The sequence below is a fragment of the Cydia strobilella genome, chromosome 16, assembly GCF_947568885.1.
Source record: "Cydia strobilella chromosome 16, ilCydStro3.1, whole genome shotgun sequence".
Taxonomy (NCBI): domain Eukaryota; kingdom Metazoa; phylum Arthropoda; class Insecta; order Lepidoptera; family Tortricidae; genus Cydia; species Cydia strobilella.
This window is the reverse complement of record NC_086056.1, coordinates 5,053,560-5,068,460: the sequence shown is the minus strand read 5'-3', so window position 1 is coordinate 5,068,460 and position 14,901 is coordinate 5,053,560. Positions and strand designations below refer to the sequence as shown.

General features: G+C 35.1%; 1 protein-coding gene across 6 annotated transcripts in view; it reads right to left on the bottom strand.

The window, feature by feature from the left end:
* The window catches only part of LOC134748336 (papilin), a 133,533-nt gene that overhangs the window by 55,083 nt on the left and 63,549 nt on the right, over window positions 1-14,901 (bottom strand). For all 6 annotated transcript variants that reach the window (XM_063683106.1, XM_063683101.1, XM_063683105.1 and 3 more), the window contains exon 2: window positions 902-977. In XM_063683106.1, the coding sequence (XP_063539176.1) occupies window positions 902-977 (76 nt within the window). The remainder of the gene's footprint in view (window positions 1-901; window positions 978-14,901) is intronic.

Here is a 14,901-nt window from a genome sequence, read left to right as displayed (position 1 = left end):
TGTTTTTCTGATATTTAAAGGGAACTGTGTGGTTTCATAAGAGCGATCTTCGATTACGGTTACAGTCGTTACGCTTCACGGTCTCACTCTCCACTAGTTCTGACTTCTAAGGGCCTACCGCGAACCACGTTTGACGTGTTGCCTCCCTGTCACACTTACGTACGAATTAACAAGTGCGACAGAATGGCAACACGTCGAACGTGGTTCGCGGTAGGCCCTCTGAGCCGAGCCGAGTGCTCGTTCAACGTCGGAAATAACGTCCCGTGCAATCCCGCGCACGTTATGTCGGGCACAAACAAACAACACGTGCCTAAGTACTTGACAGGCCGGCGAACGGTCTCGTTAAACTGGCCATACAATACAATGTAGGTAAGTTTTCTTAACGCAAGTTCGTTTTGTTCGTTAACGTATTCGGAAATGTTCTCATCATTTTCTTTGGAAGAGTTGCCCAATTTTGAACTTTTCTTACCTCAGTAATTCAGTAAAATAACCTACCTACTGTTTTTTTCTTTCTATTTGTGTTGGACTAGCTGCAACTGTAGGTACCATCAGACGTAAAAGAGCATGACGACTTTATCAATTAATTAATTCATAATTTCTCCATGCAATTTCGCAACTTACTGACAATAAACATGAATAGTAGCAGATGAGACTACGCGTCGAAAGTAACTAACATTCTATAATAGCTTTACAAAAGAGATATAACCATAAGTAAAACATATAGATCTACATTTGTAAGTATGAGGGTGCAATATACAATTGGCGCGTTGTTGTATTCGCGATCGCTATTAATGCTGGCTGTACTATTTAATTATTTATATGATAATTTGGTTTATTTTAGTTTTAAAATTAAATTTCGTCTAGAATAAACACGTCATATTTGGTATATTTGGTTACTTACATTGTGTGTGTAGGAGTGTCTGGACGCGGTCCATGTGATACAATTACTTATAACGATGGCTGCCAACAGCAGCGATCTGAAACAATACATAATTATTTAAATTATCGTCATATTATTGCAGGGAAGCGGACTACTCCCAACGAGGTTAATTTTCCCATCTAGGTAGCTCATATGACAGTCGTTTGCGTAAAAACCTGTGTAGGTATGCCAATTGTTGGGGTTAGGTTTCCTGCCTGGGGACTCCCCAAGCGATCCGTGGTAAAATGCCGGGACAAAGCTAGAACTTTAGATGATGATTGCAGTTTCGTCCTGGATTGCATAGTCAGAAAGAACCTAACCACCTGTACCTGTAGCTACCAGTACCTACTTTGATCGTCGCAGAAGGTTGTAAATAGCAAAATGCGATTTTTCTCACTGTTTTTAAGTAGCAAAGCACCCTTGTTCGAGTTGCTGAGGTGAAAACAAAATTCTTAATCATGTCATGAGGAATTACCAACCCCTAATGCGCATTTGCAACAGTTTGTCTTGAAATGATCTCTTATGAATAGTGTCAGGAGGCCACTTTTACTTTTAATGATTTTACAATTAACATGTGAATTCTTTTAAATTATGTTACAATTTGTTCTGTTTGCCGTACCTATAATCTTTTTGTACCTTATTTATATTGGACCAGTGCCTAAATAGCATCCTAAACGGGAATTAAAAACTTTATAGGTAGTTACTATATTTCTACAAACAGAATCTTATACCTTTAAACGAGCAATTCTTGTATATTTATATATTTCGGTGATCTCGGACACGGCTTTAACGATTTCGATGAAATTTGCTATATGGGGGTTTTAGGGGGCGAAAAATCGATCTAGCTAGGTCTTATCTCTGGGAAAACGCGCATTGAGTTTTTATATGTTTTCCGAGCAAAGCTCGGTTTCCCAGATATTAATATAAATAAAGCGACACGCATTAATGTCTATTTAAATCCTGAACTTACACGAGACATTAAATAGTATAATGACATGCTTGTTGCTTTTCAGGTGTGCAGTTTTCGACATTCTTATTGCTTGCACAATAGAGTCAAGTTTTGTTTAACGATATCTAGGTAATTGTGGTAATATCCAGTATTTAAACGATGAATATGAACACTTTCGGCTCCGACTGACGGTCGGTCGATAAAAGTGACGATAAACTTATCGATAAAGGACTCGTGTCTAACCGTAAACTGAGGGATGATAACATCTACATTTAGGTGTGGCCCAAGTCGAGAGAAGCAGCGAGCTAAACCGTCTTCAATAAAATTGGTACTCGAGACAAGCAAAACAACTCTAACAACAACATACGCCTCTATATTTGCCGACAGTTTGGCCAAGTCCATTAAGTCCGCCATGTTAGCCTTGAACTTGGCCCCCGTAAATTAAACTTAGGCATTAATTGTAATATTCGTTTGGTTTTGTTCATTATCTTGTTTATAATATTGTCTTCGGTTAGCGCGATAGTTACTCATGAAATAAAACTATACTATAATATACGCGATATAATCCGTTTTCATAGTTTTATTTCATTATCTTGTTTATTAATTTGCTATTTTCTCTTTATATATTACTTAATGTAATTTTAATGGTGTTATAAATTTTAATAACAAAACTTCCGTGAGACACAGGCATATTAAATATATGCCTGTGTCTCACGCACACACACAAATGCGTTTTTTGGGTGTTATAAATGTTATAATGTCCAACTTAAGTTCTGAATTTGTTAAATTTGATTATATTTATTTCCTAACTGTTGTATTTACCTTATAAGCACTTTGGTTGTATATACTGTAAGCTTATATGTGAAATAAAAGATATTGAAATTGAAAAATTGAAACACGTGTCACTGCCACCTGCAAACGTTTCGAAAACCTCTTTATGACGATATCATGAATCCATAGCGTTTCTTATCAATCTTATCATACAAGTCATTTAAATTTAAATTGTGTTAATTCGCACGGAATATAATTTTCTCTTCAAATCAAATCCGTTATAACGACTGTGGTAACATACACAACGGTAAATATGTATAAGGGATGCCGTCATAGCTATGAAATAACCCATAATTTCGAATTTAAATTGTTGTGAGACATACTAACATTAAATCATTTTACGGTTTAGACTCACTTGTTTTAGTCACTCGCGCGACATGTTTGACGAGCGACGCGGCGCGCGGCAGCGGCAGTACGCAATACACGGTCGTCGTGAACGCTGCTCGCACTATTAGTGCTTGAGAAAGGAGACCTAGGCTCTCCGAAACATGTCGCGCGAGTGACTAAAACAAGTGAGTCTAAACCGTAAAATGATTTAACCTATAATTTATTTATTGTACAAACAAAAGTATATACAAATGGCGGACTTAATGCCTAAAGGCATTCTCTACCAGTCAACCGTTGGGTTAAACAGAGATATGTTGCTGCAGGATAGATTCATATTTTACATGCAGAAATTTAACAATGAAGTCAAACTCACGACCAATCTGTTTTATCTGCATCGCTTAGCGTTATTAACTTAGGTACACTAAATCCTGCGCCAGAGCAGTCCCACGGGATTGGGCTCGTTTACAAAAGGGCGGAGATGAAAGCCCAGCGTTAATTACCGGCGTGACTCGAGACAAGCCCTGTGGATCTCAACTGTGAAGTGTGGGCTAAAAGGCTGGGAAAACTGTGAATCGAAATGTTCAACTCCTCCTATTAAAAGCCCTCTTAATTTGATAGGGTTAAGCCTAATTAACCAAATACAGCTACAGTTGAAGTTCGGATTTACTAAAAGAAAGAACTAACGAAAGGCACCGAGAACAAACAAAACTTAACAGTTTTTGAAGCACATAAATCCATAAATGGCTTTACTAAAAAATGCAAGCTTATTTTGTGCTTCCTTTTCTGTTACTGCTTGAAATATTTCATCTGCTTTAAATGATTTTGTTCAGTGATGACTTTGTTTCAGCTGCAGACTGATTTATAACACTATTAAATCATACAAAGGTTCATTTAGGGGAATCTCAATGAGTAATGTTCATGTTGAAAAAGGACAATATAAGCAAAGAACAGCAAGCAGCAGAGTAGTTAATACTTATGCCCGGTTTTTAAATTACATACCTACCTTGAAAAATGTATAGGAGGTAAAAATATTACGTGATATTCGGTACCTACTCATAAGTTGTATTACGTAGACAAATTGTAAGGTGCTTGTCGAAAGAATTGACCCACCAAAAACGTTTTCATGTAAAATGTTGCCAAGACGAAACCAAAGCTCGCACTGTCAAAATGTTATCAGATCTCTTGTAGAGCCAAGCTTCTAACTCTACAAGTCCTAACTTTACAAACTCTACACCTTAGTCAAAATATGTGGCTAGGCCGTTTCCCGTTGACATCATATCCCAAGAATTGTGTTTATCTGGTATAATCCAAACCCAAGATATGAGGGTTCGAATAACGACGAAGCGCTTCGAGAAAAGGTAGGTAGTGCCCTTGTGCTTCGCTTTGCTCGTCTTGGCGATTAGTCTGATTAATAATTTTGATCAGAAGTACGAGAACGATGAATAATCAATCCTGTGCAGTAGGTATTTCTTCTTCCTAACTAAGTACATATTTTCGAAGTTACATCCTCAAGGATGGTAGAACCTGAGATGCTAGAAAGGATCTTATACTGCAAAAGTAATCTAAACCTCGGGTATTGTTCGGCTTCCCTACTATGATTTTTATGTTGTTCTGATAAATTGGAGAATAGCGAACTGTGACTGACTTTTCGAGGCCCGTTTATGAGAATGTAAAGGCCACATTTAATGAATAGCAGACCAATGCGACAGTCAATGGAGCACGGCGAGCTGCGCCGGCGCATCCTGCGGAAGGTAACCCTATCGCAACTGTCAATTAGCGGGAATTAAACAGACATTGACGGCATCCCTGATATATCATCAATACTACATACGTTTACACTATTGTATACTAATACTATTAAAAAAAGTTAACCATCTTAATTAATTAAAATTTAAGATTTTGCTCGAAAATGAGAATGGAATTACAACAGTGACTGAATTTATGATTTTTTCATAAAATTTTAATTATATTTATCGTATTATCATTCATTATAACACTACGTTCTGCATCGTATTTCGTTATTTAGAGTGATTTAGCAAAGTATAGTTTATATAGATAGTAGGTACTTGAAATAACACAAATCTAAATATTTTCATAAAGTAATTTAATTTGTTTCCTAGTAATATTGATTCGGCTAAGCTTTAATATGAACCACTAAGTAATAATATATCAGCACACATTTGCATATGTCGCATGAATATGGTTTCTCAGGAAGTAAATTATTATGGGCGGTTCGAACTTTTTTTTATTCAGTCTTAAAATGTTAATACCTATGCATCTATAATTTATGATAATTAAGTTGTAATCATCATAACATTGCATTAATACGTGACCACCTAGTTTTGGTACAGCGGATGCAATGCATTTTGGTCGTCTATGTCTATGAAAACATTGCGATTCTATTGTCCCAGGTCATTCCGAATTCGAAGCAGCATCCTCATTATAATATTTAGTCATGCGACCTACATCCTAGGCTTCCTAACTCGAGTCCGAGTCTGCATTTTGATGATCGACACCTGAAGGATATACTGATTAATAAATTGTATAATTAGTCAGCATCACATACGGTAGGTGTAAACCAAGCACGACATGATCGAAATATTTGATGAATCCATCAACAGATTGAGTAGGTTGAACTTGACAAATATAAATTTGATTTAAAAACAGGCCGTTTCATAGACAAGGGCAACTAATATTAAGCGCTTCCGTCCAGCAATATTTACACTCGCAGATGCAATAAATTATTATTTCCATATAAGTAAACTGGCGATGTAGCATTTACAAAGAGATAAAAACACTGATTCAGGAAAAAAAAAACAAATAGCCGAATATAAAAAAAATGTTTCACTAATATTGTCTTCGGTCACCGCGATGAAAACGGATTATATCGCGTATATTGAATTTAGTATACACTGTTTTACTGTTCTTTCACGTTTTACAAGGGATCGATTCAAACACATAAAAATAATCAACGAGTTGAAGAAATATTACGTCTTAAATTTATTGCTTTGTAAGTGCATGTTCATTGCCATTATCGTAAACAGTGCCGCCAACAACTCGGTAGTTAACCCTTTAGGCCGGTGTTGCCAACTGTTAGTTGTGTAACCAACATTTACTATGACAATGTACTTACAAAGGATATGTTTTTGTCGTATTATTTCCAAGTGTTGGGTAAGCCATTGGTAAATTTCAAATACATTTTAACAAATACTTTTTAAAAAATAACGAAATCCTGAAGTTGAAAGTATCGACTGTACTTCCTCTGAAAACAATTTTTCACTGGTTTATTTCAATAGCTTTATAGTTTTTATTAGAATCTTATGTTTGTTCTTGTTTTGGTTTCTCGAAAGATTTATTGATCCGATGATCAATAAATACATTTTATGGGTTTACTAAATCTTCAACATATAAGTTCACATGGACTAGTGAGTCATATAAATAGGTAGTATATATTGTGCAAAATTATATTAAGAGCTAGCCGTCTAGTCAGCGTAGAAGTCGTAAAGAACTTTCAACCAAATTTAAACCCCTTAGAGGTTGAATGATTCATGATGATGATAAAATGAGCTTTACAACTTTTGAAAAATATGTTTCAAACTTCAACATTTTTATATTCTTATCTTTAAAGGTTTATGGAGTTATTCATTAACGCGCTACAAGCTTCAATCACTTAATTATTATATACTTTGTGACAAATACATAAAGTCAAAATGACAGAGAAGACAAACGGTTATGAGCTAATTAATTAATTAATTAATTAAATAATTAATGCTTGTAGCGCGTTTATGAATGGGGGTGAAGGCTGTACATCGTACAATGTTAACCCCTTACTGCATGAGATAAAAAATATTTGTTTAAATTTGAACTTAAATAGCTGTTAATAGAGTTAAATATCATATCCGCCATATATGGCTTCGTATGCGGTAAGGGGCAATATCTAAGTAACGGAACCTTTTATTTAGATTTTCTAAACATAAATATGATTTAGGCCATAACTTTATAAAATAGCAATCATTACTGTGACAATAATGTTGAATACTAATCTATCAATCCAATACTACAAGAACCGCATGGCAAAACAGGCCAGCAATCAGACTATTATTGTCAATAAAGCGACAAAGACATGACTCTAGTGCCAATAATAGCACATTTCGCGTATCATAATTTCATCGGACGCTAACACGCGCTGCAGGAATACTAATATTGTTGGCATTATGCGCAACTATTGTTCCTATATCACAATGCTAACATTTTATTGGGTATGCTAGTTTCGTATGCTGATTGCAGAGTTGCAATTGACTTATTGATAGTTTATTCGGTACAATAACCTTTAAATTTGCTATCACTGTGTGTGGTGTGTGTCTGTCATCAATGTTTTTCTTTAATGTAAATATGAATTTTAATCTGCATTTTGATGTACTCTATAACTTTTAAATAAATAAGGCCATCGAAGCCTTTGTAGACACAAGATTGCCTAGATTTTATTTATTTTATTTGTTATTGTATTTTATTTTATAATTTATGTGTGTGTGTTTTGTAAATTGTATTTGTATGTCACTTACCTTAATTAATTTTAAGTTTTGTTGTACTTACTAACACTATATGGATCGAAATGATTCGAAATAAATAATTGAATTGAATTAAATTTTGCAATAACCGAAAAAATACTAATGTAATATCAGCAAAGCTTGATATGGTTTCCAAATCGCAACATTATTGAATAGAGGTAGCAACAAAGATCTTTTAAAGCCTTTTTTTTAATAATGACGAATTCCCAATCATTACAATGTGTCATAGATTATACTTGCTAGAACTAGTGCTTGACGGCCATGTCACACTTGCTTAATTTATGTAAAGCGGCGCCATGCGCATGCCTTGCGCGCGCGCCGCTTCCGACGCCGCCGCGTCTGCGCGCAACGACCGAAATAACCGTGCGCAAGTGTGACTTGGAATCTGATTCATACGTTACCGCAAATTTGGGCGTACTTAGAAATTACGTAAATTTGCTTACGACATGGATAACAACATACTAGATAGATAATCAGAATCGATAAAAGCTCTATTTGAATGTCAGGTATCCAATGGAAAATACAATACAATACAAATACTCTTTATTGCACACTATAACAGAAAACAATACAAAATAAAACGGAAACACAATATTTGCTTATCAGCAGTGAAATTATAAAGTTTCTGTATCGATTCTTTCAGTAGGTACAAACAATATTAATCTGTGGCCCTTGAAGTACTCTATTGTCGTCAAGTATTCTGGTAAACCTTGGTAAAAATATTTTAATTACATGGAAATATTGTTACAAGACTACTAATTTATTTCTAACAATGTTGCTGTTATAATTAGTTAACACCAGTGAAAGTTAACTGATGTCACAGAGCACAAGACAAAAGATTAACAAAGACACGCAACTTAACGCATGCTCACACCACTTGTCTCAGTTAAGCAGTGACAGTGTTAAATACCGGTCATTTTACATGTCCAGCGAGTAATCATTATTAATCTCTTCGGCGATAACAGATTCTCGCGGCAGTTGCTAGGATTCTCGGTAAATCTCTAATGTACAATGTGTGTAAGGAGATAAGTGAGCGGCTTAATTATTTTAATTGGTCAAGTGAACCGCCATGTTATTTTTTATTTTATTTGTCCAAACTCTTAGCTGATATAATAAAATGATTCTGCGTTACGCAAATGTAACCGTATTAAGAGCTTTTTTTTGCTAAATAATGACATCGAGCAATAATATGAATATCATCATCCCACTTTTATTTTATCGTGCATGTATGCACATTTTTATATATTTAATTAAATACACAGATGTAGACAATTCAAATTCTATGTTCAAGGAATACGATTACAATTCTTCTGCAAATTAATAAATTTGTCTTGCAAAAGTTTGCGGCAGGATTACCGCATGTGAACCATCGTTAACTGACAATTCCTAAGCCTTATTTCAAAGACATACGGTTTATCGGTGGTCAGTGACGAATGCTGGTGTAGAACGTCATCGGGACATGCGCGAGATCGCTTTAGGAGCGATGAAATCATGCGCAAGGATTAAGTTTATGGGACCGTTAACTTTGATGAGAATGATTGTCATCTGTAATAGGGGATTGACATAACTTATTATTGCGAGGATACATCATCATATCGTTACTAAAATCAAGTAAGTTCAATTTACTAAGTAAGTAGGTAGAGTCTGTGCAAAAATGGAAGAGTCGTGGAATATATGGGAACATTACCTTCTAGCCTTCTACGACTCTTCTCTTTCCGGACAGACTCTATATGAGGCAGTCACATAAGTAGAAGCAATTCTCCCTGAATTAACTAATTTATAATCTATCAGATGATTTCTGAGCTCAGACTAGGAATAATAAAAAGACAGATTGACCAAAATATAAATGAGGTCATGTGAGTGTGGGGTAAAAAAAAAACATAGTTTTTTTGTTCGGGGCAAGATAAACAGTATGAGTAATGAGGATTCCCTACAAGTGTTTCTCTTGTCCCGGTGTTTCTATTACCCTCATCTAAGGCCCGATGCTTTTGATTAGAGGAGGAGTTACCTACGACATGAATAGTTATTTGTTATACAAGGGTGCAAAGTTGTATTTTACCCGCGAGTGTGGAATTGAAACATGAGCAAGCGAAAGGATCCTATAGTTGAACCACGAGCGAAGCGAGTGGTTCTAAAATAGAATCCTGAGCGTAGCGAGTGTTTCAACACAGGAGAAGTAAAATACATTTGCACCCGTGTGTAACACAAAACTTTTCCCCTCACTATAGCGAGGAAAGTGCAACATCCACAGGCGTTAGATCATCTTCATCACTGGAATCACTAATTTTTTTACGATATTATAACAGAAAACACTAGAAATTCGATTTTTACGTGAGTCGGTGAGAAGAACAGTAAAAATTTTGTTGACAATGTTGACATTTCTGTTCTGACGTTCAGAAATGTCAACGATGCGTTTTGAAATTGCATCGACTCAACTTGTGCGTTCAGAATTATATTTAACATCATTACAAAAAATCTAACGTTTCCTATGGAATTTTAAGGTTTATGACTTAAAATTATTAAATAAAGCTAAATTTGGTATTTTTTATTAGATTCTCAAACCATTTATTTAATGATAATTAATATCGAACGAACCATTATCATGAGCGTTTTACGTTTTGTTATCTGTCAAGCTACTTAAACACGCTCCATCCAAGGTCAAATTACTTTCCCCACTAGTGGATAAAATGCGTTTTTCCCCGCTTGTTTTAAAGGATAATAGACGGCTTTCCGAGCTAGTGAGGGAAAAAATGTATTCTTTATTTCAAATTGTATAATCAAATGTCAATTAATTTTATAACAGCAACTTTTCAACACTTGTTGACATGAATCTAAACAAAGCGTACTTGCAACTCAAGAAAGTTCCACCCACTTCGAAACACGTGAATCAATCGTCAGTGAACGGAGAGTATACTTATTTAATGTTCAACGGTGATTGATAGTGGATCTAGACTTTTACGCTTTCAACGTTCCTACGCGTGCCCACGCGCAACGCGCAAGGTTAACGTTCGTCTAGCTAATAAAACAAGCGAAATATTTTAATATGAGATTGAAACTTCTAAACATCCTACCTGTAATTTTTACCCAACTGCCGAAGGATTACGTATTTCGAGCGTTTGCATGTCTATGTATTATGTCTAATTCTCTGGCATGACCTGTAGGCCATTATTTCATGCTGCTGCAGCTGGCAGCCTTTGACGGATTACAAAGTATGAGATGTCATTAGGTAGGTACACTATGTGAGAGATGGTGAGAGTGACACAGGCTTTATTAAAATTGCTTGTAAAGATGCTTGTGCGCGTTTTTATTTTCTTGTTTCTTTAATTTGACTTGTTTAGGATTTAATCTAAATTTGACAGATAAAAAGCGTTAGGTTTGTTTGTACTTACGCCGTAGAGCGCGCTATAATCGGACGATGAATTGTAATAATAAAACTATGTTTGAAGTTTAAATATTCCTACAAGATTCGTAGGTAGGTACTAGGTATTGGTATTATATCAGAAGGAATCATAAAACGGCGTAATTTCGAGCTTCAACTTCAAAGGAGTAGTAACAAAGCGATTCGCATTTAGTTATTTTTAACTAATATAAACGAAACGCTATTATTTCACTGCCTACGGTGAAGATTCAAGACTATTCGACGCGAACAGTCATATGGCGAATATCATTCGCTTGATGTTCCTCATTTACCTGTATATTTTTAAGTCAGTAAGTCTCTCGCATTTATAAGAATGAGGTAGATTATAAAAAATACAACAATTGTTATAAGAAAATGTACCTAAGATGAATTTTTTAACCTTCAGTATTTTAATCGCTTGGTAACAAGTAGTGTGGCTCTTTATGGTAAGAATCGAGCATGTATTATGCATGTAGTTGACATGACCAAGACTTTCTTTTTCTAAGTACTGTGTTAGCTCACAGTTCTCTTTTGTTGTTCTGTCGTAATACTGTCATAAGCATTCATGTACATTAGGCTAGTCTAGGATAAGTAAAGTTCTGAGGCCTAGCGGACGCTGCCTACGCGACTTCCATATTGGTATTCCATTCTTATGTCGATGACATTACATTGTGAAACGTTTTATTAAATATGTTTTAGTCGTAAAAAATAATCTCACAGTGACATGTATAAATACTATATACTTAAATACTATAAAACAATCGCGATACATTATTACTGACAGACACACACAGAATTAAACGTCAGTTGCACCGAGCACAATTGACGGACTGTACCCGTACCATGAGTCACTGACAGTGTCAAAACTGACATATACGCTAACGTCTACGTAATTTACTAGCACACATCTCGCTCGCACTAATATGCGAGTAAGAGCGAGATGCATAGAAAGTAAGTTACGTTCTAGATAGTGTTTATGTCAGTGCCAAACTGGTGGTAGCCACACTAATCAACGGCAATCAGCAATGAACTATGAAATTTTCCAGACTATAGTGTCTATAGTCTAGCGAAAGTTTTAACGGTGACAGACGGTTTGGTGCAACCGACCCTAAACCATTAAAGGAAAGTTTTAAAAAAAATCTAAAAATTCTCGGAAATTTCAGGAAATTTTCACAGGAAATAAAGGAAACTTTCATTTTGGTACTGGAAAATTTTGATTGCCATACAAAAATATGTTTTCGATATTTTACCATGTTGAAATTTCGGAATTTTGGAAAGTTTCCGACGGCAGATCAGTAATTATACCTGCAATAATATACAATAATGAACAAAAAGCTGCTTAAATATATCTTAAATAATTCAATTTCCTAGTTACAGTCACCTGCAATAATATGTTACTCTTCGAAGGCCACAAAAATATGTAACACGCTCTATTATGGCTCTACAAAACGGATCATGTCAGATATTTTTGCGGCCTTCGTTGTGTAACATATTATTGCAGGTGACTGTACGTAAAGTGTGTCAGATTTGCACCAAAAAATTCCTAAAGCGAAGATATTTCTGTCATTATTGTATGTACGTACTTATTCGTACTTACCTATTAATATCTAGGCACATGTGGAACATGTCAATGGCCTATATATACATTATTAACAGGTAAATCGAGAAATAATAATAGTGATAGTGATAATTATTAATTGAACAATTATTTGCATAATAGCGAGTACCAGGATGACATAAACGCGAACAATATTAATCGCCCACGAGGCTGGGATGAGCGAACGGAATAAAATGGCAGTTCATTCAATTCATTGCTCCTTCGTTGCGAAAAATATTAGGATAACATACTATTTACTTTTTAGTAAAGGCTTTAGTTTTTGTTATTTTTGGGTTTTTTTACGGTATATAGTTTGTACGGTAAATATAAAAGACCAAAACATCTTGACTGTGGATTTATATGTTTATATCACACTGAACATAAAACCCGGGCTTAGTATTTTCCAAATTTCCACACAACATTGCCTTTTGGCTTTACCGTAGGTACCTATTCAAATAAAATGTGCGACACTTATAAGGAATTAGGTTTTTCACCGAAATGTATTTTCTTGTTAAGACAATACATACGTAGGTAGTTCCTAATCGTAATTTTAATTCTGAAGGACAATGCCGCCATAGTGAGTGCTCGATGTATTATATTGTTTGCTTTATTAGTCGATTGCCCCTGATATTCACTATTAATTATGTACAAATATTTAATTTATATATTTGCAAATTACCTAACAATTTGTCTTGTTCTCCACTTGTTGGGGCGTGTAAGTTATGAACTTCATGACTACTTACATAGGTAAGACTACATTATTTCGAGAATCACTTATCAAATTATCGTCTTTTCTTAGTAGTACGCGAACTCTTCTACTGAACCCCAGTAATTCTGGAATTCGATATTCGAATGCAAATGGTGTCAGGTTGCCACTAAAGACGATACCAGAAACCGAATGTCGACCGTCTTAAGAGATTAGGTGTGAGGAGGTCTTGGGACATGGGAGGACTTTTTTAGCTAATAAAATAATGAGTTATTAGTTATCCCTTTATTGCGTTATACTTTAAGAAAAAAGTTGATTTATAATTTGTACAAAAGTGAAATTTGAAGGATGTCCTGAATGTCACGATAAGTACATATTATGTAGTAGCTTTAAAAAAAACATAAATAATGAACATAACTGCAATGTCGTCTTAAAATAGTCACAATTGTGGTGAAACTAAAAGTGAGTTACCTAATATTGGGGAATTAGAGAATTAGGTACCTAATTAGTCCTAGTATAGTAGGTATTTCGCTCCTTGTGAAAATTATATCAGCGAGTCATTTCAGCTATTGAGGGTTTCATGATTGATTTAAAAAAGAAGATAATCAGGTCAGCTTGTATGACCCGCAATGTGAGTGTAATTCCACTAGACTTACAAGCGCCGATAGGTCGCAGTGGCTGCTTAACATCAGGCGGTCCGCACGCCTGTTTGCCACCGTCATGGGCGTCATGGCACATAAAAGTTCTTGGATTATTAATCCTAGTAGGTATTGTTGTAAAATGTGGATCTTCGTTATCTAAATAAAGAACTTTTATTATTATTATTATTGTAAACATTACTGCACCCGACTGTACATCTTTCTAAGAACAATCACGGGCATATCTTCTGTTTAAAATCGATTAGTCCGTCGGCCGTATCGTTCGGAATTAGCCATAAACGTCCGAAAGGCAATTAAAAGGAAATTGATTGTCCTGTAAAATGGACTTTTACTAAGGTATGACACCAAGTTACAACCCCAGTCCTATTTTACTTGAAATAAATGCACAGAAGTGTACGTACCTTTTTAAAACATTGTCAATCTATAGAACCACTAAAGCTATATATGTATATTCGATGGCCTCATGCCGCCTTCTATTTGCCTTTCGTTATCAATTTTCGCCATAACATCTCATTTATTATACAATGTGCGAGTAAGATGATTATGATAATTAATTAATAATTATAAGTATTCGCCAATAGCTAAAACAAACGTTATGAGAATAAAAGCGGCTGTCAATTAAATTGGAGGAGCGAACAGATTAAAATATCAAATTTTGATTTATATGTACTCAGAATCAACCATAAAAGTCCAAAACGTACTTAATTAAGCACAAATTGATTCCACTATAAATTGTACTTTTAACTCTCTGGCCTCTTAAGTATAGCTACAGCTCGAGTCCCATTTTAAACTAGCCTTAATTGGACTAGGGCCTAATTGGTGTACCCTAATTATAAAAGTAAATAAACCTATAAATAAGTCTTATATTGGCTTTAGACTTTGTGCTCTATTTCTATATTCGATTTAACGTCTTCCATTCTTGAAATAAATCTTTATTTCAGGTTCTGA